The following is a 27,256-nucleotide window of genomic DNA, read 5'->3' as shown; positions in this document are numbered from 1 at the left end:
ACATCTATTCTAATAAGAGTGTTTAATATATTACTCTAGATTTTTAAATAGAATAATTATATAATGAAGTTGAGTTTTATTCAAATCCTATTTCAGAATGAAAAAATAGAATAATGAATAAAAATAAATGCATTATTCCATTAATATACTGTAGTAAACATATTTTGTTACTTTATTATGGATGATAAATAGAATATGGTTGTAATATTTTTTTATTTTAAATTCCACTTTTGACCGAAAAATAAATTGGTGTTGGAAAAATAAATTAGTGTTGGAAATGCTCTAAGGTGTTCGTGGATTGTTTCTCCGATGAATGCAAGTGGTGTTGATAAAAATGTCCTAGTCACCAACCTAAGGGTCGTTGACCGTGACGCCAATTGTCACACATGTTAATTCTATCTTCACTAATCTCTCGCTGATCCCTATTTCTGTGTACACATACGATACGCATCATTGTTTAATCGAATTTGAGTAGGCGTGGATTAAAAAGAAAATTAGAAAAAGAAGATAAAATTATTAATGTTATTTTTAGTCTTGAAAATGACCTCAAAATCGTATAAGATGGTTGTGGTTGAAGTTTACTAGCGACTAAAGTAACCTAGTCAAGAATCTCAACAAGAGTTACAAAATTGCTTTTTCAACTTGTTCTAGACTAATCCTTAAGTTAAATACAATGGTTGCTACTTGCTGGTAAGTAGAATTTTCACATCTAATTAAAAAAGCGTAAGACTCATTAGATTTTGCATATACATTAATCCTAAAGATAATCAGCTAAACGTTGTGTATAAACCTTGAGAAATGAGAACGCGTCATTTGTTTTGTATTCTTCCATCAGTTTAATAAAATCTATATACGTCAATTTACACATAAGAGTATTTATATTTTTTGTTAAACAATGGAGTACACTACATTATAGTGTGAACAAGTAAAAAATAATTTTAAAACTATATAAAAGCCGCCCAAAAGAAAAAATAAATAAATATAAGGGTCGCGTACTCCCTAATTAAGTTGCCTCATCATACCCATCTCTCTTTCTCATTCTCATTTCTTTTTTTTCCTTCACAGCCTCTTCCTTCCAGAAATGGCGGAGCCAAGTTTCTATATCGGAGTCATAGGTAAAACACCCCTTCTTCATTCGTGTGCTTATATCTCTACACGAGTGTGCACGCATACATGTGCCGGTACACTATATACCATAACTACTTAACCATACATAGCTTGTAACTTTTGTTTGACGCAGGAAATGTAATCTCCGTACTCGTCTTCCTCTCACCAGTGTGAGCTCTCTTTCTCTCATCTCGGAAGAAGTAACAAAACTGAGATATGGTATATAGTTTTCTTTTTCTATTATTGATGGATCAGTACAACAATTCAGGGAGACGTTTTGGAAAATAGTGAAGCGAAAATCGACGGAGGAGTACAAAAGCTTACCGTACATTTGCACGTTGTTAGGATCGTCTCTATGGACATACTACGGCATCGTCACTCCCGGAGAATATCTTGTCTCCACCGTTAATGGCTTTGGTTCTCTTGTTGAAATCATCTATGTCTCCCTTTTTCTCTTTTATGCCCCTCGACATCTCAAGGTGCTTTTCATTTTCTTTTATTTGAATATATAATATGATATATAGTCTCTCTATCTATATATGTGCTTCTTGATCTTCTGAGTTTCTTATATGATAGCTGGTTGAAATCTGCAAGTTTTGTTTGATCCAATTATTCAGATTTAGATCTGACTATCATGTTTCCTTTAAAAGTCAAGTTGATTAAAATATGTGATCCACTTGTTATAAGATAATACTATAATGACTTGTAAAGTTGATTTCCTAATGTATCGTTTGGTTGATATAATGAAGATTTTTTGTTTTGTTTACAGTTAAATACAATCGTAGTGGTTGCGTTGTTGAACGTCTTTTTCCCAATAGCAGCAATTGCGGCCACGAGAAGTGCGTTTAAAGATGAGAAAATGCGTTCTCAGTCTATGGGGTTCATCTGTGCTGGCCTCAACATTATCATGTATGGTTCTCCTCTTTCTGCTATGGTAAGTTCATTCACATATCTATCCAAAACACTATTACTATATTGAGCATAGCTGTTTTAGTATTACCCACGTTTCGAAATAAAAAATGTGGCCTTTATTTAAAACTAATTCTCGAAATTTGATCTGTCAATATCAGATATACATCATTCAATCATGCTGGTTTCTTGGCATTGTTCATATCCACTTGTTTTTTTTTTTTTTTTTGAAACAAGTTCATATCCACTTGGTATTTCTAAAATTGTGTAATATGTTAAGAGTATGTCTAGTTCACATCTTATATATTAAAACAGAAGTTATGACTTTGTTCATGTGTGATTTTTTAATTTGGACTATATTCTACGAATATGTCTAGTTCACATCTTATATATTAAAGCAGAAGTTATGACTTTGTTCATGTGTGATTTTTTAATTTGAACTATATTCTACAAAATTTATTAAATTTTACATAACTTAATCATCATAACTTTTAATATCTTTATCTTTTATTTAATTAATTAACTTAAATTTTAATTATCATAAATATAATTCGAATTTAAAATTAAATTTATTTTTGATTGATGAACGGAAATTGAATTAAAACCATATAAATATTTTAATTATATTTTAGTGATAATAACCATTTAAATTGATTAATTTTCAAAATACATTTTATAAAGATCTTTAAAAGATTTTGGTAGAAAGAAATATCATTTCTGTTAGTTTGTAAGTACAATATATTATAGTTTCTCTTTTAATTTTTTTTTTGTTGTTCTTAACAGTATCTCAAAATATTTATTTTCTATTATGTAGGTCCAATTTAATTTAACTTCCATATATAAATTTAAAATTTAGAAATAAAACCAGAAATTATGTTGGTAAGTTCCATATATTCACTAAAGCTAATAATATAAAATCTTTGTTAGTTTAATTTTAAATAGAATTATTATTATTATACATTGATATATATTCAGTTATCATTTCTAAAATGAAAAATAATATTTTTATTTTTATATACTTTATAATAATAATAAATCATGTTAAAATAAACTATTATATTGAACTAAATATGATAAATTATATTAAATTTATGAAAAAATTTATTTTCATAAATTTAGTTATTTATGTTAAAAATATAATATGATGACAGAACGGCTTAATATTCGCAAACTATATAATACATATATAAAAAGTTTACATATCTTAAAATTTTGTACATAAAATAATATATTATCTAAAACGAATAAACGTAAAAAATATTGCTAAAAAAAAATCTAGCTTTGAAGGTCGGTGGGTCAGAATTTAGTATAAATTAAACACAAAATAATTTTCAGATATATTGTTTCATGCATATATTAATTTTTTTCAGTAATTAAATGCAAATACAATAAAACAAATATATAATAAGAAGTGAAAAATGCATTTGACGATTTTAAACAATTGATTAAGTATAGCATATAAACTATGAAATTATTGTATTTGAAATAGTTATATACATATTTAAATATATGACTAATGTTAAAAATGTAAAGCACCAATGATCTAAAATAAATACCTATGTATATAAATTGGAAAAAAAATACTCGCGCGGTTGCGCGGATCAAGATCTAATTTATATTTGAAATTAAATATTATTACAAAGTACATTTTTATGTATTATATTTTTACTTTAAAATAAAATTTGTTATTTCATCTCTATATTAAAAGATAGCACTTATATTTAGAAGAAGAATAACACTTATCTATTTTTTTTTAAAACATACATTGGAACAAATATCCAGCGCTCCAACGGAAGGGATGTTAAATCCGCTGTGGCCGGGGCTCGAAATCGTGATGGCGGACACCTCAGCCGAGGTTTCTTTACCACCAGACCACGAGGCCCGGTTAAATTTTATTTGTATTTTAAAGCTTCTATGTATAATTTTCGTTATAAAAAAAACAGAATATACATTAGAATGGTCTTAAAAAGTATATTTAATGCACTATATTCTAAAAAGCTTAGCCGTCCACACTAATCACAGTTAAAAATGAGCCACCTTGGTCTAAAAACTAATTTTTTTTTATAACAACATAATGATTTCTTCTGATTTTGTAGTTTTTTTTCATTTACTATGTCTTCTAGTTAGTAGTATTCGAATATTGGTGATGATAGAATCATTATGTTCAGAATTCAAGAAATAAGGTTAGTGTTTACTTTTGGTGATAGCGCCATTTTAATAACTCTTTTAGTAATATGGTTATTGGGAACTGAAATGTTATTTGCGTTCGTTCATGCAGCAATCATCATGATTCGTAAACCAAACAACCTCGTGGTATTCTTAAGCACACGTCTTTGAAAAATCGCAGTCAGATAACAATTATTTAGAACTTGTACGTCGTTAGATTTTTCACGTTTCAATTTAAATATAAACGTCACAGTTGTCACAATATGTACCTCCACACATAGGTCTATTAATAAATTTTCCAGCTAGTAATGCAAACAATAACATGATGGGTCCATTATTTATGCAAATCTCAGACAAAGACATACCTATAATATATCATTTTCTATGAAAAAATATAAATAAATATATGTATCTGATATATAAGAGAGGCTTATAGTGTTTTTGTAAACTAATAATTTGCAGAAAACAGTGGTGACGACAAAGAGCGTGAAATACATGCCGTTTTGGTTGTCGTTTTTCCTCTTCTTAAACGGCGCGATCTGGGCAGTGTATGCTTCACTCCAACACGACGTTTTTCTACTTGTAAGTAATTCTACATGGCTATTTACGGATCTATAAGAATACGATTAAGCTATTTCAACGACCCCTTGTCTCTTCGCTATTCCAACAATAACCCCAAAATATTTTTGTCGTTTTCTTGGACACCCCCTACTTAAACTCCTTTCATGCCATATTTTAAATCTCCCTCATGTCATTGTCATGCCATTTTATAACAAACTAAAAAAATCTTCTGGAAGAAAATCTGCATAATGATTTTCACAAATTGTAGACTCCAAGAGTCCAACATCATACAAATGATTTTTTTTGTTGGCGAAATTTTCACCAATAAAAGTGTGGCCAAAAAATGAACCAAGTCTATTTTGTGGGGTCCTCTGCAAAAAGATTTCTTCGATAGGCATTGATTTTATATTTTATTTTAATTATGCTGTTGAGAATGATACTAATTAATTAATCAATTTTGTGGTTAAAATGAGTAGGTGCCAAATGGAGTGGGGTTTGTGTTTGGGACAATACAACTCATACTTTATGGAATTTACAGAAACGCCAAACCGGCCGGTTTAAGCAACGGTTCGAGTGAGATTGCGGAAGATGAAGAGGAAGGCCTCACATCACGTGCCCCTCTCCTTTCTTAAACCTATTTTATAAAATTATAAGTTTTTTTTAATAAATATAAATCTTTATCATTTCTTTGCCATTATTGTGGTGTGCGATTTTGTGTGTCCCTTGTTTTTTTGAAGCAAATTAGATCAAACTGGTGTGTCCTTTTTGTCTTGTAGTGCTTGTAATGATACACGTTACATATAATAGTATCAATCGGAGGATTGTCAGCCAGAACAAGTACTCCGATTGTCAGCCAAAACAAGTAGTGTACAGTTCACTCAGCTTAGAAACGTTTAGATGAAGCTTATGTTAAGCCCATCATAGTATAATGGCATTGCTTCAAAAGTTCCAATGGCATTTCCTTTTTTTTTTTCTTTTTTTTTTATATATTTGCATTCTAGTAGGAAATAAAATCTTTTCAAGAGAAAAAATTGTAGGTTCATTTACATGTAAATAGTTCACCTAATCTAAATAGCCTTTCTTTTTTTTGGCTGTATTCGTGGTCGCTGTCCGTTGACATTGTTGTACCCGATGGTTCCTATGGTTGAGCTCTTTGTGGCTTGGATTCTGAAACATAGGCTTTATGGTCTTACTTGTTATGCTTATTCGTAACGGCGGAATTTTGTTACCTGTCAAGTTTTGGCAACTTTATGTCAAAAGGACGTAAGGACATCCCGTTGATGTTTTTATCTTGAATGTTTCAATATAAGTATTCTAAAGTGAAAAAAAAAAAATAGCCATTTTGTTAAGCAACCAAAGAAGATAAAGAAAGAGATGAAGAGAGAAGCGTGCTGTATTCTTAAGCATAAAATGGTACATGAACTATTATTTGTTAACAGAATACATAACAACAAATGCCTTGAAAATTCAAGTACATGGCCCTTTGTTGTCACCAAAAGAAACAAGACATCCTTATAGTCTTCCACAAGAAAACAGAATCATGAAGACTAGTGAGACTCCAACAATAGAAGAGAGGGGAGCTTATCAGAAGCGCCTAATCTCCTTGGGTGGTTTGAAATTGACAGGGTGAGTTTCTGGAGTAGCATTCTCATCTTCTTTCCACATCTTTATCGTCTTATCAGCCTCACATGTTACCAATCTTGAACCTGTCTGATCATAACAAGCTGCGTATATACCCGCTTCACTCTCCAGTGAACCTGCCATATTCCCAACATAACATTAGTTAAAGACCCCATCCATAACTTATTGCTTTCGAGACCTAAATATCATTCTTTGAAGCTTAATCATACACTTCCAAAGGAACAGTGAAACAAGGTACGTACCAGGCTGTACAATAGTTTCCGACTGTTGGAAACTATGACCACTCTTCCAGTCCCAGAACCATATACTTCCATTATCACCTTAATTCGTAAAAAGATATAGGACCAAATTTAGTTAAAAAATGATAATGACGGTAAGGTGCTGTAGAAAAACAATCACAAAAAATAATTGTGAAATGAACTTATTACCTCCAGTGACCATTACACCATCCTCGTTCACAGCCATTGCGTTAATTATGGTTTTCTGCTGCGAACTGTTCCATGAAGAAAGACAACGCATATAAAAAAAACAATCCATGTTTAATTCCTAATGAAACTCTTTGCTTCAAAAGCACTAGAGATGCAAAAGAAGGGAATCATATCTAGCAAAGACTGACTTACAGCATGTTGTGGTAAAACTCTCCCTTTGGAAGGCTAAACTTTTTGGTGTTGTCAGCTGATGCAGAAGCAAATGCATTCCTAAAAAAAAAACATAAGAGATATTATTAGGAAAATGCTCAGGTTTGTCGTCTTAATGAGTTCTCTGTTGGAAAGATAAAGTGAACTACACATACTCTTTAGGATGAAGGGTCATTGCTCGGACAGATTTCTTATGATGTGTTAGAGTCGTCATTGTTTTGCCTGCAAGTAATTATCCAATAAGCAGGGAACCCCAAATAAAATGGATTTTAAGTCCAAACAATGGTTAGAATGATAAAAATATTACCATATCGAAGGTCCCAGAATTTAATAGTAGTGTCATGAGATCCAGTTACAACTTGTGGGTCCTTGCAACATCACAGATCAAAGTGAGTACCAGTTGCTTATAAGAGAGATTCTGAAAAAAAAGTTGCAAACTCAAAACAACAACTACACATGACAAGAGACGTACTGTTGGACGAGTGAAAACAGAACAAACGGTGTTGTCATGTCCTGTAAGTGCAAAAATTTGCATCTTGGTACGAATATCCCACACCTGCATATAAAGCAAACATGGACTCTTTTTACCTAGGAGTTCAGCTAATGAACAAAAGATATAAATATTTATAGTGATTTTCTTACCCTGCAGACAGAGTCTCGCCCTCCGGTTAGTAACACGTCTAAGGTTGGGTGAAGAGCTAAGCAATAGACTCCACTCAAGTGTCCATGATAAGACCGGATAACCTATCAAAGCCGAATTCCAAGAGCATTAGATAGTGAGAAGTTCAGATGAGGAAGAGATTAGAGTTGTAATAAACCTTATTCTGCTCAAGGTCCCAGCATTTGACTTGCTTGTCATCCCCAGCTGAGAACATGTATGTATGTCGATTGCTTACAGCAAGGCCTGCAACACATTTCAAAAAGAAAAAGAAAAAAAAAGGATCAGAACCGTGATCACAGAAACATCTAACAAATCAATTGGAAGAGATTTAAGAGGCTAACCTCGCACTTGCTCGATATGACCAGTAAGTGTTAGCTTCAGAACTCCAGTTGCTACATCCCATATCTAGTTAACATAATTAAATCAAGCAATTCAGTAAGCGTAGGGGGTGCTTTCAACAAGCGCTAAATTTGGTGGCTGTTTTTGATGGTACATTCGGACAAATACAATTCATACTAAAGAAGCAGTCATCTCTATTACCTTGATGGTACGATCAGCTGAACCAGTACAAAACCATTCATTACTGGGGTCAAAGGCGACAGATCTGACCCAACCCAAGTGCCCCTGAATGACCTGTAGAAAGAATAAATAAACGCAAGTCAAGAAACTCCTCAAGCCAACAAAAGGCCAGAATCAGTGTGATGCAGTAAGGGTGCTGTCCCAAAGATCTTACCCTGTAATTCTTCCATGGTGCATGCCACTCTGGGCGAGGCCATCTACTCGGTATTCTCTCCATTAGTGCAGAAGTTGAAAAGTTCCTGTAACACGCAGGGAGACACAAAAATAACAAAATATTCAGAATGAGAAACTATCGTATAGGCACCAGTATTAGACTTTCAATGTATTGCAATCAAGATGAAGAAAAATTAAAGGAGAAGAACAAGACGAAAAAAAAATACCTTTCATACGAGGATACATTTGCAGGGATAATGGTGGTGCTTTTGCCTGAGGTACCAATACTGTTCCTTCAATTCCAAGAACCCAAGTAGAATTTAATTAGCATCCTTGCCTTAAAGTAGAAACATCAACTATCAACGAAACAAACAGGAAAAGGTTAATACTTACAAGCCCTTTGGCTGGAAAGTTGGACCAACAACAAGAGCATTCTCTGTCACACCCTTTTGGGTACTCTTGGAGCCTTCAGGAACTACAGAACTCATCGAGCAATGTTTAATAATAAGAAAATCCAAACAATAGAGAAAAAAAAAACTATTTTGTTTCATCTTTCAACAACATAAGAAAAAACAAGTGATATGAACACAATACCTGGGAGAGCAAGAGCACTTGAGGTTCCGGTCTGCTCATTGCCGCGGTCAGGCTGACGTGGAGGCTGGCTCACAGGCTCCACACCTCCAAAAGCAACTTTCATCTGTGCAAGAAAACATCTGAGAATCAATATTTATATACACAACTCACAGCTCGAACTCGGGTTGATCAGTGAAAGACAGAGAGTTTAAGCATATCAAATGCTTAACTATTAAACTTAAACCTGAAGTTCGAAGCTAGTAAACATGTTCAATTTAGCATAAACTCTCAGTTTAATCAGTGAAAGACAGAGACTTTATGCAAATCAAAAAAGTTAATTAGTTTGTATAAACCTAGAAACCTAAAAGTTCGAAGCTTTAAGCAAAAGCGAATATGGGGGTTTCTATTTACCTTATGGCTGAGACGAATCTTCTTGCTGCAACAAAGAAAAAGAAGAATTTATATATAATTTTGTAAGAAAACAATCGAGGATTGGAGAAGAGAAATTGGGGATCGGAGACTAACGCTTCGGCATCAGGAGGAGGGAATTGGCCGTGGACGGGGGAGAAGAGATCAAGTGCTCGTTTCAGGGATTTGATGCTCAGCTTTTTCAGCGACTGTGGTTCTATTGATTCGGCCTCCGTCGTCGCAGCCGGCATCGTTCTTAGCGGTTAGGGTTTACTGAGAGAGACAAGGCGAGAGAGTCTGAAGTTGTTAATGGTTTTGTCTTTTAGTAGAATCGATGATATATGTTGAGCTCTTGTTTTATTTACACATCTACCCTCCAATTTCACGATTTGTTGCGCCTCTAACTACAATAAAGAAAATTAACATTTGTTTTTTGACACAAAAAGAAAACTAAATAAAACTTTGTTTTTAGTTATCGTCATCAGACATGAAAGTTGGTCTTCTTCTGAGAGACTCAAGCACATCCGCCGATGGTCGACCACTCTGTTTACCTCCTCCAAGGCTCGACCTTAGCTTCGGAACGCTCATTGCGCTCAGAGGCGGCGTTGCAGCTCCACCGTTCACTTCTCTCAGCACCGACCTCGCCGCTTTAGCCGCCATTGCATCAGCAGCCGCAGATACCACTCTCGATTCCAATCCCGAATCCCTAACATTCTCCTCCCTTCCTGCTGCTGTTGCTGGTTGCTCTGGTTCGCGGCTTCTATGACTTGTCCCGCAGCCAACCCCTTGGTTAGCCATGGACCTTGCCTTTGCAGCCTCGTGCTTCTGCATATCGTAGACGAGCTCTTTCTGAAGCTGTTTATCAGCGACGAGCATTTCTTCTATCTCGTTCTTGTAGTCTTTCAGGAGCACACGGAGGCAGTCCATGAGCGAGCCTGTGAGAGGACTGTTCTTGCTCTCCAATAGCCTCTTGAGCTCAATGAAGATCGGAATCGTGTTCTGAATCAAACCTTTTCTAACAGCTTGCGTTATGGCTCTTCCTTTGGCAGCCGCCGCGTTGGAGTCTCCACCTTCTTCTTCCATCTCTACTGTCTCAGACGAAGATCCTCTTGAAACTGATAAACGGATCTCTTTGCACGCCAAGATCTGAAACGCATCCTACACCGCGAGAACAAACACGGTAAGAGAACTCATCGATGGCAACAGGGAAAAAAGGGCGCAACAACTTCCAGCTAGATTGGAAGTTACCTGTAGAACTGACTGACCAGTTACATCTTCTATGTTGAGCATTCCATCAGAAGCAGCTGCGAGGACCTCTGCACATAACTTTGCAAAGGTGGCCAGAAGATGTTCTGGAGCCATTTGTTTAAGCAGAGTGACGTAGATCTGCATTCTTTTAGACCTAGCTCTTTCATCATTTCCTCTGTAGAACGATTGCAACAAAGAAAACACACACTAAATCATCCACACCAAAATGACAAGTTCCACGTAAACATACACCTATAGAACATTAACTAGGCTATGTATAAGTATAAGCCGAGTACCTGATAGAAAAAGCTTGATCCTTTGTTCTTGATTGCTTAGCATCTGAATTATTGTGGCCATTGTGGGCGTGGCAATCGTTTAACACATAAATAGCTTCCACAAAACTGTTGTAAGCTAAAAGTGGTGCCTTGACTACAAGCGAAAATGGCCATAATATTAATCAAAATAATGCCGATCATGTCTATCTGTAAGAATTTACAATAACAGGGAATAAAAAAACGCATTTCATAGTTGTTCGCACAGAGTTTCATACCTTTAAGGATGTTTCCAAATAAAAAGTCTGCAAGTCGACGTATCTTTTCAGATTCATCCACGAGAGATAGAAGGAAGCGAAGGAAAAGAACGCCTCTCCACTTAACATAATCTCTCTGAAATCAAAATAACAAAACCTGCTTATAGCATGGATTTTTCAACAAGGGAAGGTAAGGAATCTGTGGAGATTAGCAATACCTGTAATAACCTTGAGAGAAGTATGAATGTCTGCCTTCTAACCACTTCACAAGGATCCCGAAGACGTTTAGTAATCTTTGGGATGTAACTATTTGGGTACACAAACCATCAGTCTTTGTATGTAACAGTTGCATATTTTTAACATTTGAGAAAAGACTAATGAAATATTAATGTTCTGTGAATAACTTACCACTCTATCATGGCTGTATAGTGAACACAAAAGTCTGTCATGGCCACTACAAGATTGTTACGCAAGGCTGCACAATCACTCTTTTCAAGCTCCTGTAAGAGCAAGGCATCAAGGAGTTCACATAGGTTACAATAAACAGCAGAGACAAAGGAAGCTGCCATTCACTGAAATTTTCCTTCCCAAAGATAATCGAAATGATAAGTGGTCAGAGAAATCAGCAAAGGCAAATCGACAGACCTGTGCAAAGAGAGGGATATATCTTTTAGCAAGCTTCCCGTCAGCCAAACAAATCTTCGCCATGGTCAACCAAGACTGACTATAGAGAGGAGGAGCTTTCTGCTTCAAGCAAGCATTGGCTTGTGGCAATTTGTTTTTCAGCTTTGAATCAGCACTTCCTGAAGTGATTACAGTATGTAACAACGGAACAATTTTGGTCGTGTCAGCTGAAGGATATATAATGACACAAGATCCAATGGTATATACTGCTGTGATTGCTTTTGATAACTTCTTGGATACAGAATCCAGTTTCTTGCTTCTCCTACTTCCAAGCATTGCTGGTGTGGCGAAAGAAAGATTATTACTGGAGATCCCCTCGATGTACTTCTCAGTGACCTTAGATGCCTTAGATAAAACTTGTTCTACCCATTTCTTGACAAGCACATCCGACTCCTCCGGGATACGCGCTTTCTTTACGCACAAAGTTTTTAATGCTTTAACATGTGCATCGACCTGTCATTGAATAGCATTAACTAAGATCATGAGACAGATGAACCATACATGGATTAGCAATAAAAAAAATCCATCCACAAAACAGTGAATAATATAATCTGATCGATTCAAGCATTCAACAGTTGCACTAAAACCAGGTCCCATTACACAGATGTAGAGGAATAAATATATCTATCTGAAGGAATACGTCCAATACAAAACCCAGTATCTTGCTACGCCTTCGAAATTTGATATCATATATGAGATCGAAAAGCTATTAATCCAATGATTACCTCAGCAGAATGCAGGTTAAACTTTTCGATTTTCTTCAGCAAATTGTCGGCCAGATCTGCAGCAGGCTCTGGTGGCAGCTGAAGGGAAACATTGGAGATAGTTTGCAAAAGAAAAACTCGATCCCCAGCCCATGTAGAAGAATTACACTCTACACCCTCTTCATCACCTTGTCCATCTGTTCCTTCTGAAAAGCCGCATCATCAAAAACACACATTCAAGAACTGGTTTACCTAGGGCAGTAGTTACAATTGAAACCACGCTACTAAGAGCAATAAGTAGAGAGGTAAGCGAGTTAGTTTAGATGCCGTATAATGAAAACTGGCTAACCTTGCAAGTCATTTTTGTCTAGCAACTGCCAATGATGGTGAAGAAACTCCCATTCGACAGACTTTGGAAGAAAAACTGACACCTCTGAAAGAAGAAACCAAGCCCCGGCAGGAGCTGTCCATTTATTTATTGGCATTGAACGGTTTAACCAGAGTGATTCAGATTCCTTTATGATACTCTGCAGCGCAAGGGCAACTCTTGGTTTCAGTTGCTTCTTCTTGCCCAAACTTACACATATTTTCTTTACCCAAGGGGAAACCTCGCTGTTGCAGAGCTCCCTTAGGAGAACCAAAACTCCTTCTGGAAACAACGCTTCAATGTCTCTGTCTAGATCTTTTGAGCTAGAGCTCCAGTTGTCTGGGAGAGAAGCACTGCCCTGAGAAAGGGAATTTCCCGCTCGCGATATTCTCTCCAGGACTAGTTCATGAAAGACATTCTCGCATTCTTCTTGGATGCTAGTTTCATTGTCCATGACCATCCGAGGGACAGAATGTAACCATTCAGTGGTCACAACTTCATCTGTACATATTCTGAAGGCCTACAGTGAACAGAAAAAAAGACAATGATTTACATTATCAAACAAAGAAAAGGGAGTGGGAGGCATAGCAACAAGTCACTGATTTAACCTATATTTAGAAATAAGTTAGACAAGATTTTGGTACTAGCAAAAGAAGCAATTGTTATACATTCCCTCATTCATCCAAATGACTAAGACTCACAATCATTCATTCATTCATATAGAACATTTTGGCCCTCCAAATTTGGTTTCCTCAACTTTAAGCTAATAAAAGACAAAGCATACTCGTATCACAGTAAGGGAGAAGGAAGACACTGAGTCACAGAAAACATACCTCGGAAAGAGCTGAAATTGCAGCCTTTCTTATGCTTATGAGCGGATCAGAACAAGATGTACCCATTGTCTTTAGGATACTAACATCAAAGCAACCACCCAAAAGGGATGTCAATTTTGTAACTAGAAGAAGAGCTGCTCTCCTGGTAGCCGCCTTCTCATCCACACATCTCTTCTTCAAAAGGTCAGTTATTCTACCTTTTCCCTCTGAAGTCTCACAACCAGTAAACCCAAGGGCTTGTTTCAAGATCGACCTACTCCTTTCATCACCAGACAAAAACCCCACAACTTGAGCTAAGTTGGACAAAGCTCGAGCTCTAATTAAAGCGCTTGAATCTGAACACCGCTGCACTAAGGCATTAAGACAACCCAATCCCCACGAATCTTCCACGCCATCCTCTGAACTAATACTTCCAAATGAGTTTCCTAATGAGCTCATCAACAAAGGTATAAGATCAACAGCCAATATCCTCAGATTAGATTTACCCTGGCCCATCTTCATCACAAAATCAACAAACTCCGATTGGTCCTCAACCTCCATTGCCTTTACAATCTCCAGTATCGCCTCCACCGCGAATCCACGCGGCTCAGCCTTCTCAGGCGCCTTGTGAACCAAAAACTTAGGCAAATTACAAACAACTTTTTTCAACTCAGAGTTATCTTTAGCCAAACCCATAATCTTCCTTGACACAAACCCTAACGCGAAGCTTCTCGCCTGATGCTTCCCCATCAAAAGCAACGGTGTCAAAGACTTCGAAATCTCAGCGGCTGTGAGCGACACATCTCCATGGTCAGAGCTCAACACTCCACCAAGAATCCTCCCGCACATTTCCATCAATCGATCGTAATTCAAAACCCCTGAATGCTCCAACGCTAGTAAAGGAATCTCACTCACAGTTTGCACCAAAGACTTCAAGCTATCGGGAAATCTATCCAAATGAACAAAGCCCAGAACCGAGCCCAGACGCTCGAGCACTCTAAACACCAACTTCGCATCGAGCCCGCCCTCTTCCGTTTCGTCCCCATCTTCACGCCCTGGGTTTCTAGCGTTCTTCCTCGAACCACCGCCGCGTCCTCTCTTCTTCTTGTTCCCCTGAGACGCCGCTCCCGAATCCTCCCGGTGGCGAGGCTTGAGGTATCGGCGAATCGATCCCAGCAGAGAGAGAAACGCAACGGGGGAGAAGAGAGTGAAAACGGGGCAGTTCGTGGAAAGAAGCAGAGAGAGATAGGCCTCGGAGGCTGAAATCGCCAGACGGCCGGATTCAACCGGAGAATCCATGGCGGCGGAGAAGCAGCGGAGAAACGGTGAAGCTGTAGAGGAGAGGCTGACGTAGAACCGGTCGAGGATTTCGTCGTCGTCTGTTTCGAGTAGAAACTTGAGATCCGCGACGAGTTCGTGGTAGTGTGATTCATCGTCTCCTCCTCCGCCTCCTTCGATTCCTGCGATGATTCTAGCGAGCAAAAGCTCCTCGTCCATGGCGAGTGATACTGAGAGGAATTGGGATTCTTAGGGTTTTATGAAGAAAGTTTCAAAACATTTTGGGATTCCCGCGATCTGTGCGTTCTTATCAAAATTCAAAGTTGAACGAAGAAAATAAAGTTAGGGGTTAATTAAAAATTTTGATACAAAGTAGAGCCCTTGAGTGGAAGGAAGGGAGTTGTCTCCTCTGTGACTATATGGTTGTGTTTCTTCCCACCGTTTCTTTCCGGTTTGTGTATGGCTTGGCTCCTTTGTGTCCTGGTTCTGGTTCTCTTGTAATTTGGTTTAGACGGTTTCTTTTAAGTGTCTTGCTCCCTTTAGTGTTTGGGTTACAAGGGTTTATTGCATCTCGATCCGCGTGATTTTTTGTTTTCATTTATTTTTATATAAATATTTTGTTTTTATTTCTAAATTAGTATATATTATAAATATATATGTGTCTATCAATTTTTAAAACATAATAAGTTTACGGTATATATTGTTTCAAACTTTCACATATATTTGTATCTTCTTCTATATATATATTTTCGGATTATTATTTAATTATTAAAATCATAACTATATATATATAAAGATTAGTAAAAGATTGTTTTATTGTCATATTCAAAGATATTGTAATATTTCACAAATTTAGAAAGTTTTTTAAAAATTTAAACTTTTTGCTTCATAAATTTATATTATCGAATAAATAATTGAACATTTAGTTTTTGTTTAATTTTTAAAATAAACTATATAGTTTAAAATTTGTTTTTCATTGGTTTAAGGTAGTAAAGATTAATCATTGTTAGATAATATGATTTTTGTTATTTTAAAAAAATCTTTATAATTTTAAAAGTTAACATCGACAAATATTTAAATATTTAACATATGGAGGTATATAGTATTACAACATTAAATTATATCTATTTAATTTATACTATCTATAAATCCAATTGATCATCTATTGTTTAAATCCAATTATTGATAGCCCAATAAAAATTTCTGGTATACCCAAAATTTAAATGATAAGATTAGAGATTAAATGTAACATGACTTTCTAGGAATAGGTCCATTAGGTCCATTTTTAAAAAATCACACATGAATCAAAGTTGTGACTTCTGTTTTAATATATAAGATGTTTTCAGCAGTTGGTGTAGGATGGATGCATTGAACTTGTAGCTTCGTCGGGTCTCTGTTTACCTTTGGACGAGGGTTAAGCAAGAGATCATCTTATCCTTTCTCCGGTCAAGGTCAGGCTGGTGCTTTTGATTCTCTGGCTTGGGACTGCTCTCTCGCCTCCTTTATGTTGTAGCCTTTGGGAGTTGTCGGTTCCTTTTGGAGCGGCGGTATTATCATCTCTTTTGTTGCGACGGTCAGAATTGGTGGGATTGATTTCATGGAGCCAAACCTCCAAAACACTGGGTTCTTTTCAAGCCGCTATTGTGAATAAAAAAGAGTTAAGAAGTTTGGAGAGTTTGAACTCATGGTTTTAGCAGTTCTCCTTTAATATTAAGATCCTTGATCAGTTCCATTATTATTCTTTTCAGATTTTATGAGAAATTGACTTACGACGAGAAGGTATCAATTTCAGATTCCATATAGTGAGTTTTCCATTGCAGATGGTGTAAAATTACTCATTGATGTATGAGGAAGCAGAAGCATCTCTTCTGGTCTCATCTTAGAACGCATGCCATCAGAAGACTACTGTCTTTGTGTATCGCGTTTGTGTTTATTTGAAAAGGATAACCTCTTTGATGTTTTCTATCTATCCTTTCTTATGACATATTTATTGGTACGATCGTGTGCTTTGTTTTTGTAATATTTTGGAACTTTTTGTCTATGTGGCTTATTAATGATACACAGCTTAAAAAAAAAAGCATAAAAAGTGTTAACATATTCAGTACATGTTAACATATTTAAAGCGTGTTGTGTGTTCTAGGCGACTAGGCGCATGTGTTTAGATACACTTTTACTCTACACTTTTCAAGCAATCAGGGTGGTTTTTGGACGCTGCGCAAAACTAGAGATCTGTTTTGTCAATACAAAAATAAATAGAAACATGGAGCTTTGACAACTCCTCCGTAACTGTTTAGACTTCAAATTCGAATCCCTCTCATCATCAAAACGCTTTAGGCTCAAGCAAAAGCTTTTTGATTGAAAACTAAGTAACCCCACACATTTTGTTTTGCCACTTATACAACCTTATAATAGTTTGTTCTCAGCAAGTAAATCGATACAAACCAAGTTAATTGTTAATATGTGGAACAGAGTTATTTTTTGAAACGTTCATTATCAGAGGTATCGCATCAGTAACTTAACTACACTGCCACATATTATCAATCAGAAACTTAGAATACAATTATGTTTTTCCTGATTTAATATAAATACATAATTTAGGTTACGTTCTCGAACATCTTTAAACAAATCAACTTTTTTGCCGTGCTATAAAAAGTATAAACTATATGGTCATTGCTTACTTTTCTGTGGGCAGATAGAATCTTTAGCTTCCATCAATATAGAATATTAGTATATACAACATTTCCAGTTCGAAAATAGACTTCAACAGTTGTGGCAATAATGACTTATGGAAAACTCAATGAGTTGAATGATTTCAATTTTGATTACTAATATGTACCGATACTATTATCAAACAGTAATCATGTATCACAATTCGATAGTGTTCAAAATCCAAAAGTGATCCAGTATGTATTACTTCACGTTATAGTAAGTAATCTACTACACCAATTTTATGCGTGTGATAATAAACATTTTCTACTACTAACTCATGGTAATTAATTTAGTAATTGAAAGACCCTCTTTAAAAATTGATCGACTAGACTCTTTAGAAATTCGTCCCGACATCAAGAAAGAACAAAGACGGTTGGTAAATAAGGAAGAAGTTATTCAAAGGAGGAGCATTCACTCAAATACACGAAATCAGCAAAGAATCTGAGTTTATAGATTCATCGTCTCAAATTCGTCTCTTATATAGTTTATATAGTTCTTGTTTGTAATTGAAAAATATCTTTCTAGTAAACGTTTTTTTCAAATAAACTCACATCAAATTCATATTTTCATCTCAAATAAGCTGAATTCATATTCCACAAGAAGATGAGACGATTTCTTCAAGGTCAGAAAAATCAGCATGAAATGAAACGTGTGTGAAAAATGGATGCTCATGGCTTAGATCCATGCAATGTATAAAAAACATTGGGGCAAATCAAACATTTTATGAAAGTAACGGGGCTCTGATTTGTTACTTAAAAAAATTGGTAGATGTTTCGAATGTTTGTTTGTTGTTGTTAATTAATAATAATAGTACCTTGTCAAATCACCTTGGTCTCTCTCTCTCTCTCTCTCTCCCTGCCCAGGCATCGCTTACGGGATAGGCGACGAAAATTTGAATCAGATTCGCCTCTCTTCTCTTCTCTTCTCTCTCTCTCTCCATACCCAAACAATACGTCTCGCTTAGGGCTCCTTCCTCCCTCCCATAGATCTGATCGTTTCCCGAGAAAATTTCAGATCACAGATCAGGTAATAATCTTTCATTGTAACACCCGAGATTCATCGACATTTTTGCACCATTCTCTGATGAAAGCTGAATCCATCGATTGAATTTCAGATTCCGAAGGAGAGTGAATCAAGTTTCCAGGTGTTAATCGCAGCTTCCTCTCCTCATTGTGAGTAATCGCAATCGATTTTTCATTAGACGGAAACTTGTTGCTGATGATGGTATCACTATTGAATCTGGCTTTTGTTTTGGACGAAGAGTCGTTGCTCTGGCTCCTCAACGAAGATCGCAGCGCCTCATGGGCGGCGGCCATATGCAGCAGACTAATGCTGCTGCGGCTGCGACGGCGCTGTACGATGGAGCTCTGAACAATGCAGGACCTGGAAACGAGGCTGGGGATGCCGTCATGGCGCGGTGGCTCCAGTCCGCTGGTTTACAGCATCTGGGGTCTCCTGTTGCTTCCGCAGGTACTGATCAGCGTCATCTCCCGAACCTTCTCATGCAGGTAGTAACTTCTTCCTTTAGATTCTTGCATATGCTTTTATATGGTTTCTTTAGTATGCTCAATTCTTAGCTCAATATGTTTGTGATCAGAGCATGTGTCATTCTTAATTAGAAAGTTTTGGGTATATTTTTTCTGCTAAAGCTTCTAAATATGTGGAAGTAGGATTGTTAACTGTGTGTCATGTCCATTGGGTTCTCATACATGTGATCATCGTATTGGTCATTTTTTTTCTCTTTTTTAGTGGACAACTCCTTTATGATATATTATTTTGTATTAGGGTTATGGAGCACAGACTGCTGAAGAGAAGCAAAGACTTTTCAAATTAATGAGAAATCTTAATTTGAGTGGGGAATCTGCTTCTGAGCCTTATACACCCACTGGTCAAACATCAGCAGCTATGCCCTCATCAGATGGGTTTTATTCACCTGAGCTCAGAGGTGACTTTGGAGCTGGGTTGCTAGATCTTCACGCAATGGATGACACAGAGCTGCTGTCCGAGGTATGTTTGCAAGGGAAATTAAATCACATAACTTTATTATTTTTGCCGGTTTGTGACCACATTTGGTAGGATGAGGAATATCTTTGAGCTCTATCTTGGTTGTTGCTACTTTTTTTTTTGTTAACACCCCCTTACAATCTTTTGTTGACGCTCACCTACCGGCTATGTATGATTCAGCCCCAATATAATCATCTTTTGGACATAAACTTAGTCGGCTTTTGGTTTTGAGACCTGGATACCGTTGTTAGTCAACATAATTACTACTGTTGTGAAACTTATCATATAGATATTGAAGTTAATTACTTGTTCAAGTAATTCATTAACTTAGAGGAGCTATTGCAATTAAAAGGAGTCGGGAATGTGGTCTGTTTGGTGGAATTTTTCTTTCATTTTCCGCTGCTTAATGATAATTATTTCATCGTAATAGTCACCAACTCATTGATTGTGTAATAAACTCATACTTCATTCATTTTACAGCATGTGATTTCTGAACCGTTTGAGCCATCGCCTTTCATGCCAAGTGTCAATCAAGCTTTCGAAGAAGACTTCAGTGTGCCAGCTAACCAGCAACAGCGACAAGAACAGGACGCTGAACCTTCGAGCCCATTTCCTAGGAGTGAAAAAGAAAGTAGTGGAAGAGAGAACAGTGTAGCCAAAATAAGAGTAGTGGTATGGCATTTCTTTCGATCTTGTTACCTGGTTTCCCACTGCTTGGTTGTAATTCAAGCAATGGTCGTCATCATTGGAGAACTATACATATTTACATATTTATTCAGGTAAGGAAGAGACCGCTGAATAAAAAGGAAACCGCTAAAAAGGAGGACGATATCATCACTGTATCTAATAATTCTTTGACCGTTCACGAGACCAAATTGAAGGTTCGTGTGTGCGCTACATTAAAAGATAACGATGACATCCATGATTCAGTTCAACGAGATGAAAGGTCATAGACCCTCTTCATTTTATGTTTTTTTTTCTGATATTGAATGAAACTTAATCTTTGTTGGTGCAGGTGGATTTGACTGCATATATGGAAAAACATGAGTTTTGCTTTGATGCTGTTCTGGGTGAGCATGTTTCAAATGACGAGGTAATTTAATAGCCTTAAGGAATTGAAATCCACCGGCAACCCTAGTGGGGTACATTATTGTACTTCAAGATGCGAGATAACATAGATTAGTTTTAAAATAAACTAACCTTGTGAACTTTAAATTATAGTCTAACATTCTTGTTCGTCCACCTTTTTCTAGTTTGATTTTCATTTTAAGCTGTGTTATATATTCTAAAGTTGTTTACTGTTCCCTTGATCAGGTGTATCGGGTCACGATAGAGCCAATTATTCCCACGATTTTTCAAAGAACCAAAGCTACCTGTTTTGCATATGGTCAAACAGGTACATAATTATACTTTTGCTCTTGGGAATTATTTCTTAGGTCAATGTTATTGTAACTAGTTTAGTATTCCTATCGCCTTTTACTTTTCACTCGTTAATATTTTATGCTTCTGTGACCTTGATAATGTTTTGATTTAATTAGGTAGCGGTAAGACATTCACAATGAAACCATTGCCAATACGGGCTGTCCAAGATCTTATGAGGATGTTGAATCAACCAGTATATCGTGATCAGAGGCTTAAGTTGTGGCTCAGTTATTTCGAGATATATGGTGGAAAGCTCTACGATCTTCTCTCCGAGAGAAAGTTAGTGTTTCTTTTTCTGTTCTCTTCTCTTTTAAATGTCACATTTGGTATTATGACCTTTTTTTTTGCTTTTGGAACAATGCCACTGGACAAAACGTAAACACCTTGAGCTGGCACATTCAAGTTTCTTGTCTTCATTTGTATGCCATTGGACATTGTAGTATATATATTTAACTCTTTTATCAGTCTCTGTACTCTAAATACTGTTTGCATGTATTACAAATGCATGTGAATAGTTGGCTGACTAATTCAGCTGTTGCTGAGCAGGAAACTTTGTATGCGAGAAGATGGTAGACAACAAGTTTGCATTGTTGGCCTGCAAGAGTTTGAAGTTTCGGATATTCAAATCGTAAAGGATTATATCGATAAAGGGAGTGCTTCAAGGAGCACAGGATCAACTGGCGCCAATGAGGAATCTTCTAGATCACATGCTATTTTGCAGCTTGTTGTCAAAAAGCATGTGGAGGTGAAAGAAACTCGACGAAATAATAATGATAATAACGAATCACGAGGGAAAGTTGTGGGGAAGATTTCTTTCATTGATCTTGCTGGCAGTGAAAGAGGTGCAGACACCACAGACAATGACCGCCAGACAAGGTAAGGTCACCTCTGTCCTCTGGTAGAAGAGTTATTGAGTATTGACCTCCCCATCTATGTAGAACTTAGATTTAAAATGATTGTTTGGCCTCATGGATAAAGTAAATCTACCTTCTTCCGTCAGGATGACTAATCTTGATATGAACTGTTCTTTTTGACTATGGTTGTTTCTTAGGATTGAAGGTGCAGAAATCAATAAGAGTTTGTTAGCTCTCAAAGAATGTATCCGCGCGCTGGACAATGACCAGCTACATATTCCATTCCGTGGAAGCAAACTAACTGAAGTGCTCCGTGACTCATTTGTTGGAAACTCAAGAACTGTGATGATTTCTTGCATCTCTCCAAACGAAGGATCATGCGAACATACCCTAAATACATTAAGATACGCCGATCGGTATGTTTTTGATGAGCTAAAAACCTTTCTGAGATAACTCTCGGTTTCATCTCTTGAACTCATGTCTGTAATTTACTAATTTTACAACAGGGTTAAAAGTCTATCTAAAAGTGGAAATAGCAAGAAGGATCAAACCTATAACTCGTTGCCGCCAGCTAATAAGGATGTGTCTTTGGCTTCTTCTCAACTAGCTTCAAACGATGCAGAAGATGTCTTTGAGCCTCCGCAGGAATATAATGCACAGGAGACAGGGAGAAGGGTAGAGAAAGACAGCAGCTACTCTACTTCGGGTATTGAATTCAAGCAGCCTACAAATTACCCATCTTCATATCCGGTCAGCTTTAAAGAAGAAAGTGGAATACCATCGATATCAATGGACAGAGGAAGGTCAGATATGAGCAATTCTTTTGGCGGCGGCTCCACCAGTCAAAGGATTCAGTCATCTTCTTATTCTCAAGACGCTTCAGATCAGGAAGAAAAAGTGAAGAATGTATCACCGACTCGTAGGAAAGTTCCCCGGGAGGAAAAACCAGAAAGATATCTAAACTTGTCAAAAAGAGATTCCATCAGTGCGTCTGATGTTCCTGCTACGATAAACTTCAGACAGCTCAATAGTACTACCGCCAGTCAGAACACGAGCGATGCTTCTTCAAGGCAATATGAAACAATAACGGAGCCGCCTTCTCCTGATGAAAACATCAGTGCATTGCTTGAGGTAATAACTAATAACCCCATCTGGTTCCAGGGTATGTAATGAATTTTGCAAAATTAAGAAATCTGTACTGCGGTTTAATTATGATTGGGTTTTGATCTCTGGCAGGAGGAAGAGGCCTTAATTACAGCACACAGAAAAGAAATCGAGGATACGATGGAGATTGTTCGCGAGGTACAAAATAAAGGCCATTCACCTGCTTGTTATTGGCTTATGTCTTTTGGTTATTGTAACATTGTATTGGGTTTGAGCAGGAAATGAAATTACTAGCGGAGGTGGATCGGCCAGGGAGCATGATTGACAACTATGTGACACAACTGAACTTTGTCTTGTCCCGTAAAGCAGCTGGGCTCGTAAGCCTTCAAGCCCGTCTAGCTCGGTTCCAACACCGTCTGAAAGAACAAGAGATCCTTAGTCGGAAGAGAGTTCCGCGCTAGAAAAAAAAGGGATGAAGTTAGTTTTTGTTCCAGCCAGGTGATTTTCTTCTACTAATGCACACGACTCTTCCATCCTCATGTTTTTGTGAATTGGGGAATGTGTTTTTCTTTTCAATTTGTTTCATTTTGTGTTTTTTTCTTTGTCCTTTGTCAACATTTGTATCCAATGTCTTCTACAAACTTATTGATGATGAATTGTTGATTGAAGTTCGTTATACTGACATAGTAGCAGTCATGTGGAACTCTTATACATAAAACAGTTCGTTGTATATTAACACATTTGTGTACAGTATTTGGGGTAAATTGTGAAGCTCGTTTGTTTATGTGAGCTATCTGGTATAATAGTTGCTCGTGATACATAGAACATGGATGTCGTGTAGTTAAGATTAACTCTTTTTATATAAGAAAGTTAAAATTGAACCTGGTCGACACTTTCGAGTTTCTTTCTCTTAATTCATGAAAAATGGACGTCAGTGACTGAGCATAGAGAGTAAAAAAAATGGAGCAGTTCATTACAACAACTAAGGTTTCATTTTATCAGCTTCATCTACAATTTCAACAAAAGGAGAAAAAAAAGACTAAGAACTTTGTGACTTGGCTCAGTGTTTTCCTCTGCTTCTGAAGCTGAATGCTTCACTTTCACTGCCTAAAAGGAGTATAAAATTTTAAAAAGCTTGAACAAATCAACAACGGAGTAAAACAGCACTCCTAAAATTTGACATGCATAAAAGCGCCCAAAGCAACTTCAGTCAGCACGTAGTCTCAGAATCTCTTTAGCCGTTCTTAGCCGGAAGTATGGCATATGTTCCTGCACCGAAGTAAAACACTTTAGTAATCAAATCCTGGAACATTCACAGGATATAAAATGCTTAAGATATTTACTAATTCCTTAACCGATTCTAGACAACCAGTTAACTCTTTTAACTACAATTTTCTTGTAGCATTGAGGAATCTGGATTCAGATAGCGTACCTGGCTGAAATATATCCCCAGACCTCTACTGAAAAAGTCGATGTACTTGAGCATAAACATTCCACAGTCATACCTGAAGAATGCATACATTGCAAAAGAATTAAAAAAAAAAGAAGAAGATAAAGGGTTAGCATAGAGCTACAACAGAAAGCTAAGAGTATAAACACATATGCCATTCAGATTGTGTTTGGTGATTAAACTCCCAGAAGGAGCTAGTATTAGAATATGCCTGTGTGATTTCGACACCACACCATTGAGATAACGATATTTTGGCAACAGTCCATCATGAGACTATGAAAATCATGAGTTTTCCCAAATAACAGCTTGTTGATCCCATAACTAGTTCCTATACAAATAATCATAAACATAGCAAGTACAATGATATTTACATACCCATTTTGTTGTTGGGGAAGGTCTTCAACAAATTCCATGTCCCACGAACTAACATCAATGTCTTTCCCACTTTTTTCCTTAGCTTCATCGCCCAAATACTTTGCCTGAAGCACACATATCATTTGAAGCATTAGCTATAGGGACTATTTTTGCTAGAATATTTTCACAATAGTGTTTGATCTACCAAAGAAAATAAGAGCTTCTGGCATCTCCAAAATGACCAGGGTCAAACTTTAGAATCAAGAAATAATGGTAAGGATAATACAACATCCACTATGTAGGATAAAGAACAGTACGTTCATTTATGAGTGAGATTAATTAAGCTGTATTAGAAAGACCAGTAGGATAAAGAACAGTACGTTCAATTAAATCCAAAGTATCTGATATCCCTCTAGTGACTCCAATACGTTAATAAGAGACTAAATAAAGAGAATGTGGAAAATAAATTATACCAGAGCATTCAAAATCTTGGAATCAACTCCATTTAGTGAATCGAGATACAAGAACTTGCGATCCCTGTTGTTAATAACTGCCAAGGTCCAATGCACACTCCTGTGGATGGGAACAAATATCTGCAAAAGGGCAAAAAAATGGTTTAAACATAAATGAATTGGTCTTCATTTGTAGGATCAACAAAGAGAATTCAAACGTTTAGGTTTTTCGAAAACATTACCATGTCGCAGTCAATAAGAGCATATCCCAACTTTCTCTGCGTAGTCCATCTCCTAACAGCTTTATAGTTATAACCAGAGTCGCTAACCAGCTGAAAGACAGAGATAAATGAGTACCAAGAGGATTCATCAACACATCAATTTTGTGTTGGGAGTTCATGTTCATGGGATACAGAAGCCAGAGATAAATGAGTACCACAGGGTAAGAAACAAACCTTTTTGTAGAAAAAGGTATTGAAGAAATGACACTTAAAATACTTTTTGGGCTCTCTAGTTTCTCTTTCTTTGAGAAGTTCGAGATAGACATTGATAACCTACAAAACAGAAGAGGAACACAGCAAAGTCATTCAAAAGCTCTAAACCATGCAGAACTCTAATCAGGAAACAGTAGATACCTCGTCGTTTAACCATGCAGATGGTGTAAGACATTGTAGAACTTGACCAGTAATATCAATGTTTGAATTCGCATGAGTAACCAAGACTTTCCTTCTGAAAAGAGGGACGCATATAGATTGGGTTAGAATCAGATGCAACATAAAACACACAAACATGCTATAAAAACCTCTTAACAAGACAAACCATATACCTATTTTTCCCAGAAAATGCGTTGTAGACTTCAGCCTTCTCCTCCTTTGTGAGAGGTATAAACGGTTCGTCAGGCACCTTCTTTAGATCAAAACACACAACAACAGAAATGTTAACAACAATAAAAGCAACGGATGGATCTCAAAGACACCGTTCTTCAGGCATACAACACATTATACCCCATTTGATAGAGAACCAATCCAAATCGAGTAAGGGCGGGCATTAAAGAGAGTAAGATCACCACCTTGAGAGGCTTCTCCACAGGCTTAGGACGAGACTGACGAAGCTGCGACAACCTCTTCTCATTGAACAAAATCTCAAACCCCAAAGCTTCCAACTTTGAGTTCCTCCTCTCAGCGCTCTGCAAAAGCTTCTTATAGGCTTCGAGACTCGAAGCAGCATCTGTAGCCTCTCGCCTAACTAAAGACAATGAATCAAGCATCGAACTTGAAGGAGGCTCAACGATCTCCTCCTTCTCATCAATATCACAATCAACAACTTCGACGCTTGAATCTTCAGAAACTGCTTCCTTTCCAATCTCAATCTTAGGCTCTTCTTCTTCATCGCCCAAATCGATAACCTCTTCATCCTTCGTAAAGAAGCTCAACGCATCGAAAGCTCTCCTCTTGGCGTCGTCGAAGGAGTAATCGTTGGGCTTGGGCTTGGGCTTGGGCTTGGGTAAACCGTATCTGAGGCTGGCTCGGCTGGGGGCGTGAATCTCTCGTCGGAGAGGAGCTTTCGCATCGGGATACCTCGAGATCCTCGAGACTGTGGACGAAGACGGCTTGTTAGAGTCTGGAGAGATGATTCCGAAGGAGAATCTGCGTTTCTTGTTCGAAGCTTGGGATGGGGATGGTTGATTGAAGTTCAAGGAATCCTCCGTGCGCTTGCGATTGATGGCGACGGCACCCATTAGAGGGAAGGAAGGGAGGAATCTCCACTAAACCCTTAGAGATTTGGAAAGGAGAAGCATAGAATGAAATTAGGGTTCTGCAAAATGAGGGAAGAGGCTGGAGGGAAGAGGATTCTCTTTCCTTTTCTATTTTTTTTTTTTTTTTTTTTTT

At 37.0% G+C, this 27,256-nt stretch overlaps 5 protein-coding genes across 9 annotated transcripts; 2 read left to right on the top strand and 3 right to left on the bottom strand.

The window, feature by feature from the left end:
* Positions 1-1,012: 1,012 nt before the first annotated feature.
* Positions 1,013-5,578, top strand: LOC106304543 (bidirectional sugar transporter SWEET17). Its single transcript, XM_013740944.1, has 6 exons — positions 1,013-1,115; positions 1,241-1,277; positions 1,376-1,586; positions 1,877-2,041; positions 4,645-4,764; positions 5,220-5,578. The coding sequence occupies exons 1-6, from the start codon at positions 1,082-1,084 to the stop codon at positions 5,373-5,375; spliced, it is 723 nt and encodes a 240-aa protein (XP_013596398.1). The 5' UTR covers positions 1,013-1,081; the 3' UTR covers positions 5,376-5,578.
* A 536-nt stretch (positions 5,579-6,114) lies between these two features.
* Positions 6,115-9,720, bottom strand: LOC106306101 (protein pleiotropic regulatory locus 1). Of its 2 annotated transcripts, none has more exons than XM_013742571.1 (17): positions 9,514-9,720; positions 9,400-9,424; positions 9,010-9,112; positions 8,809-8,890; positions 8,643-8,708; positions 8,417-8,501; positions 8,224-8,316; positions 8,025-8,088; positions 7,841-7,926; positions 7,665-7,766; positions 7,495-7,578; positions 7,330-7,390; positions 7,178-7,244; positions 7,005-7,082; positions 6,813-6,877; positions 6,627-6,704; positions 6,115-6,500 (listed from the first exon to the last, which is right to left on the bottom strand). In XM_013742571.1, exons 1-17 carry the CDS (start codon positions 9,645-9,647, stop codon positions 6,328-6,330), a joined length of 1,446 nt encoding a protein of 481 aa, XP_013598025.1. In that variant the 5' UTR covers positions 9,648-9,720; the 3' UTR covers positions 6,115-6,327. The 2 variants fall into 2 exon arrangements, with proteins under 2 accessions (XP_013598025.1, XP_013598026.1); XM_013742572.1 differs by having other exon boundaries at positions 8,643-8,702.
* A 15-nt stretch (positions 9,721-9,735) lies between these two features.
* Positions 9,736-15,413, bottom strand: LOC106306100 (condensin-2 complex subunit D3). Its single transcript, XM_013742569.1, has 10 exons — positions 13,762-15,413; positions 12,911-13,448; positions 12,583-12,767; positions 11,819-12,310; positions 11,582-11,673; positions 11,392-11,479; positions 11,195-11,309; positions 10,941-11,073; positions 10,645-10,819; positions 9,736-10,554 (listed from the first exon to the last, which is right to left on the bottom strand). The coding sequence occupies exons 1-10, from the start codon at positions 15,235-15,237 to the stop codon at positions 9,865-9,867; spliced, it is 3,984 nt and encodes a 1,327-aa protein (XP_013598023.1). The 5' UTR covers positions 15,238-15,413; the 3' UTR covers positions 9,736-9,864.
* Positions 15,414-18,555: 3,142 nt separating this feature from the next.
* Positions 18,556-23,807, top strand: LOC106306933 (kinesin-13A-like). Of its 3 annotated transcripts, XM_013743730.1 has the most exons (14): positions 18,556-18,753; positions 18,842-18,899; positions 18,991-19,235; positions 19,513-19,734; positions 20,212-20,403; positions 20,511-20,612; positions 20,747-20,824; positions 21,046-21,127; positions 21,270-21,432; positions 21,700-22,029; positions 22,205-22,423; positions 22,514-23,138; positions 23,244-23,309; positions 23,390-23,572. In XM_013743730.1, exons 3-14 carry the CDS (start codon positions 19,029-19,031, stop codon positions 23,570-23,572), a joined length of 2,469 nt encoding a protein of 822 aa, XP_013599184.1. In that variant the 5' UTR covers positions 18,556-18,753; positions 18,842-18,899; positions 18,991-19,028. The 3 variants fall into 3 exon arrangements, with proteins under 3 accessions (XP_013599184.1, XP_013599183.1, XP_013599185.1); XM_013743729.1 differs by lacking the exons at positions 18,556-18,753; positions 18,842-18,899 and having other exon boundaries at positions 19,029-19,235; positions 23,390-23,807; XM_013743731.1 differs by lacking the exons at positions 18,556-18,753; positions 18,842-18,899; positions 18,991-19,235; positions 19,513-19,734; positions 20,212-20,403 and having other exon boundaries at positions 20,511-20,677; positions 23,390-23,807.
* Positions 23,808-24,036: 229 nt separating this feature from the next.
* On the bottom strand, positions 24,037-27,245 carry LOC106301540 (ubiquitin-like-specific protease ESD4). 2 transcript variants are annotated; one of them, XM_013737969.1, is made up of 9 exons: positions 26,437-27,245; positions 26,194-26,273; positions 26,003-26,096; positions 25,823-25,921; positions 25,610-25,699; positions 25,389-25,508; positions 24,937-25,040; positions 24,544-24,616; positions 24,037-24,380 (listed from the first exon to the last, which is right to left on the bottom strand). In XM_013737969.1, the coding sequence occupies exons 1-9, from the start codon at positions 27,103-27,105 to the stop codon at positions 24,318-24,320; spliced, it is 1,392 nt and encodes a 463-aa protein (XP_013593423.1). In that variant the 5' UTR covers positions 27,106-27,245; the 3' UTR covers positions 24,037-24,317. The 2 variants fall into 2 exon arrangements, with proteins under 2 accessions (XP_013593423.1, XP_013593424.1); XM_013737970.1 differs by having other exon boundaries at positions 26,194-26,270.
* Positions 27,246-27,256: the final 11 nt, after the last annotated feature.

The sequence above is a fragment of the Brassica oleracea genome, chromosome C7, assembly GCF_000695525.1.
Source record: "Brassica oleracea var. oleracea cultivar TO1000 chromosome C7, BOL, whole genome shotgun sequence".
NCBI classification, from domain to species: Eukaryota; Viridiplantae; Streptophyta; class Magnoliopsida; order Brassicales; family Brassicaceae; genus Brassica; species Brassica oleracea.
This window is presented reverse-complemented; position numbering and strand designations above follow the sequence as displayed.

Excerpts from the sequence above, each read along its gene's own strand:
- LOC106304543 (XM_013740944.1), top strand. The coding sequence starts at position 1,082 with ATGGCGGAGCCAAGTTTCTATATCGGAGTCATAG. Across the intron at positions 1,116-1,240 it reads TTTCTATATCGGAGTCATAG|GAAATGTAATCTCCGTACTC; the intron begins GTAAAACACCCC and ends TGTTTGACGCAG. Across the intron at positions 2,042-4,644 it reads GTTCTCCTCTTTCTGCTATG|AAAACAGTGGTGACGACAAA; the intron begins GTAAGTTCATTC and ends AATAATTTGCAG.
- LOC106306101 (XM_013742571.1), bottom strand. The coding sequence starts at position 9,647 with ATGCCGGCTGCGACGACGGAGGCCGAATCAATAGAACCACAGTCGCTG. Across the intron at positions 7,391-7,494 it reads CTGTTTTCACTCGTCCAACA|GACCCACAAGTTGTAACTGG; the intron begins GTACGTCTCTTG and ends TGATGTTGCAAG. Across the intron at positions 7,245-7,329 it reads ATTCTGGGACCTTCGATATG|GCAAAACAATGACGACTCTA; the intron begins GTAATATTTTTA and ends AATTACTTGCAG.
- LOC106306100 (XM_013742569.1), bottom strand. The coding sequence starts at position 15,237 with ATGGACGAGGAGCTTTTGCTCGCTAGAATCATCGCAGGAATCGAAGGA. Across the intron at positions 13,449-13,761 it reads CAATTTCAGCTCTTTCCGAG|GCCTTCAGAATATGTACAGA; the intron begins GTATGTTTTCTG and ends TGTTCACTGTAG. Across the intron at positions 11,074-11,194 it reads ATTTGGAAACATCCTTAAAG|TCAAGGCACCACTTTTAGCT; the intron begins GTATGAAACTCT and ends TTTCGCTTGTAG.
- LOC106306933 (XM_013743729.1), top strand. The coding sequence starts at position 19,029 with ATGGGCGGCGGCCATATGCAGCAGACTAATGCTGCTGCGGCTGCGACG. Across the intron at positions 20,613-20,746 it reads TTCACGAGACCAAATTGAAG|GTGGATTTGACTGCATATAT; the intron begins GTTCGTGTGTGC and ends TTGTTGGTGCAG. Across the intron at positions 23,310-23,389 it reads CGATGGAGATTGTTCGCGAG|GAAATGAAATTACTAGCGGA; the intron begins GTACAAAATAAA and ends GGGTTTGAGCAG.
- LOC106301540 (XM_013737969.1), bottom strand. The coding sequence starts at position 27,105 with ATGGGTGCCGTCGCCATCAATCGCAAGCGCACGGAGGATTCCTTGAAC. Across the intron at positions 25,922-26,002 it reads CTGCATGGTTAAACGACGAG|GTTATCAATGTCTATCTCGA; the intron begins GTATCTACTGTT and ends TCTGTTTTGTAG. Across the intron at positions 25,509-25,609 it reads CTCTTATTGACTGCGACATG|ATATTTGTTCCCATCCACAG; the intron begins GTAATGTTTTCG and ends GCCCTTTTGCAG.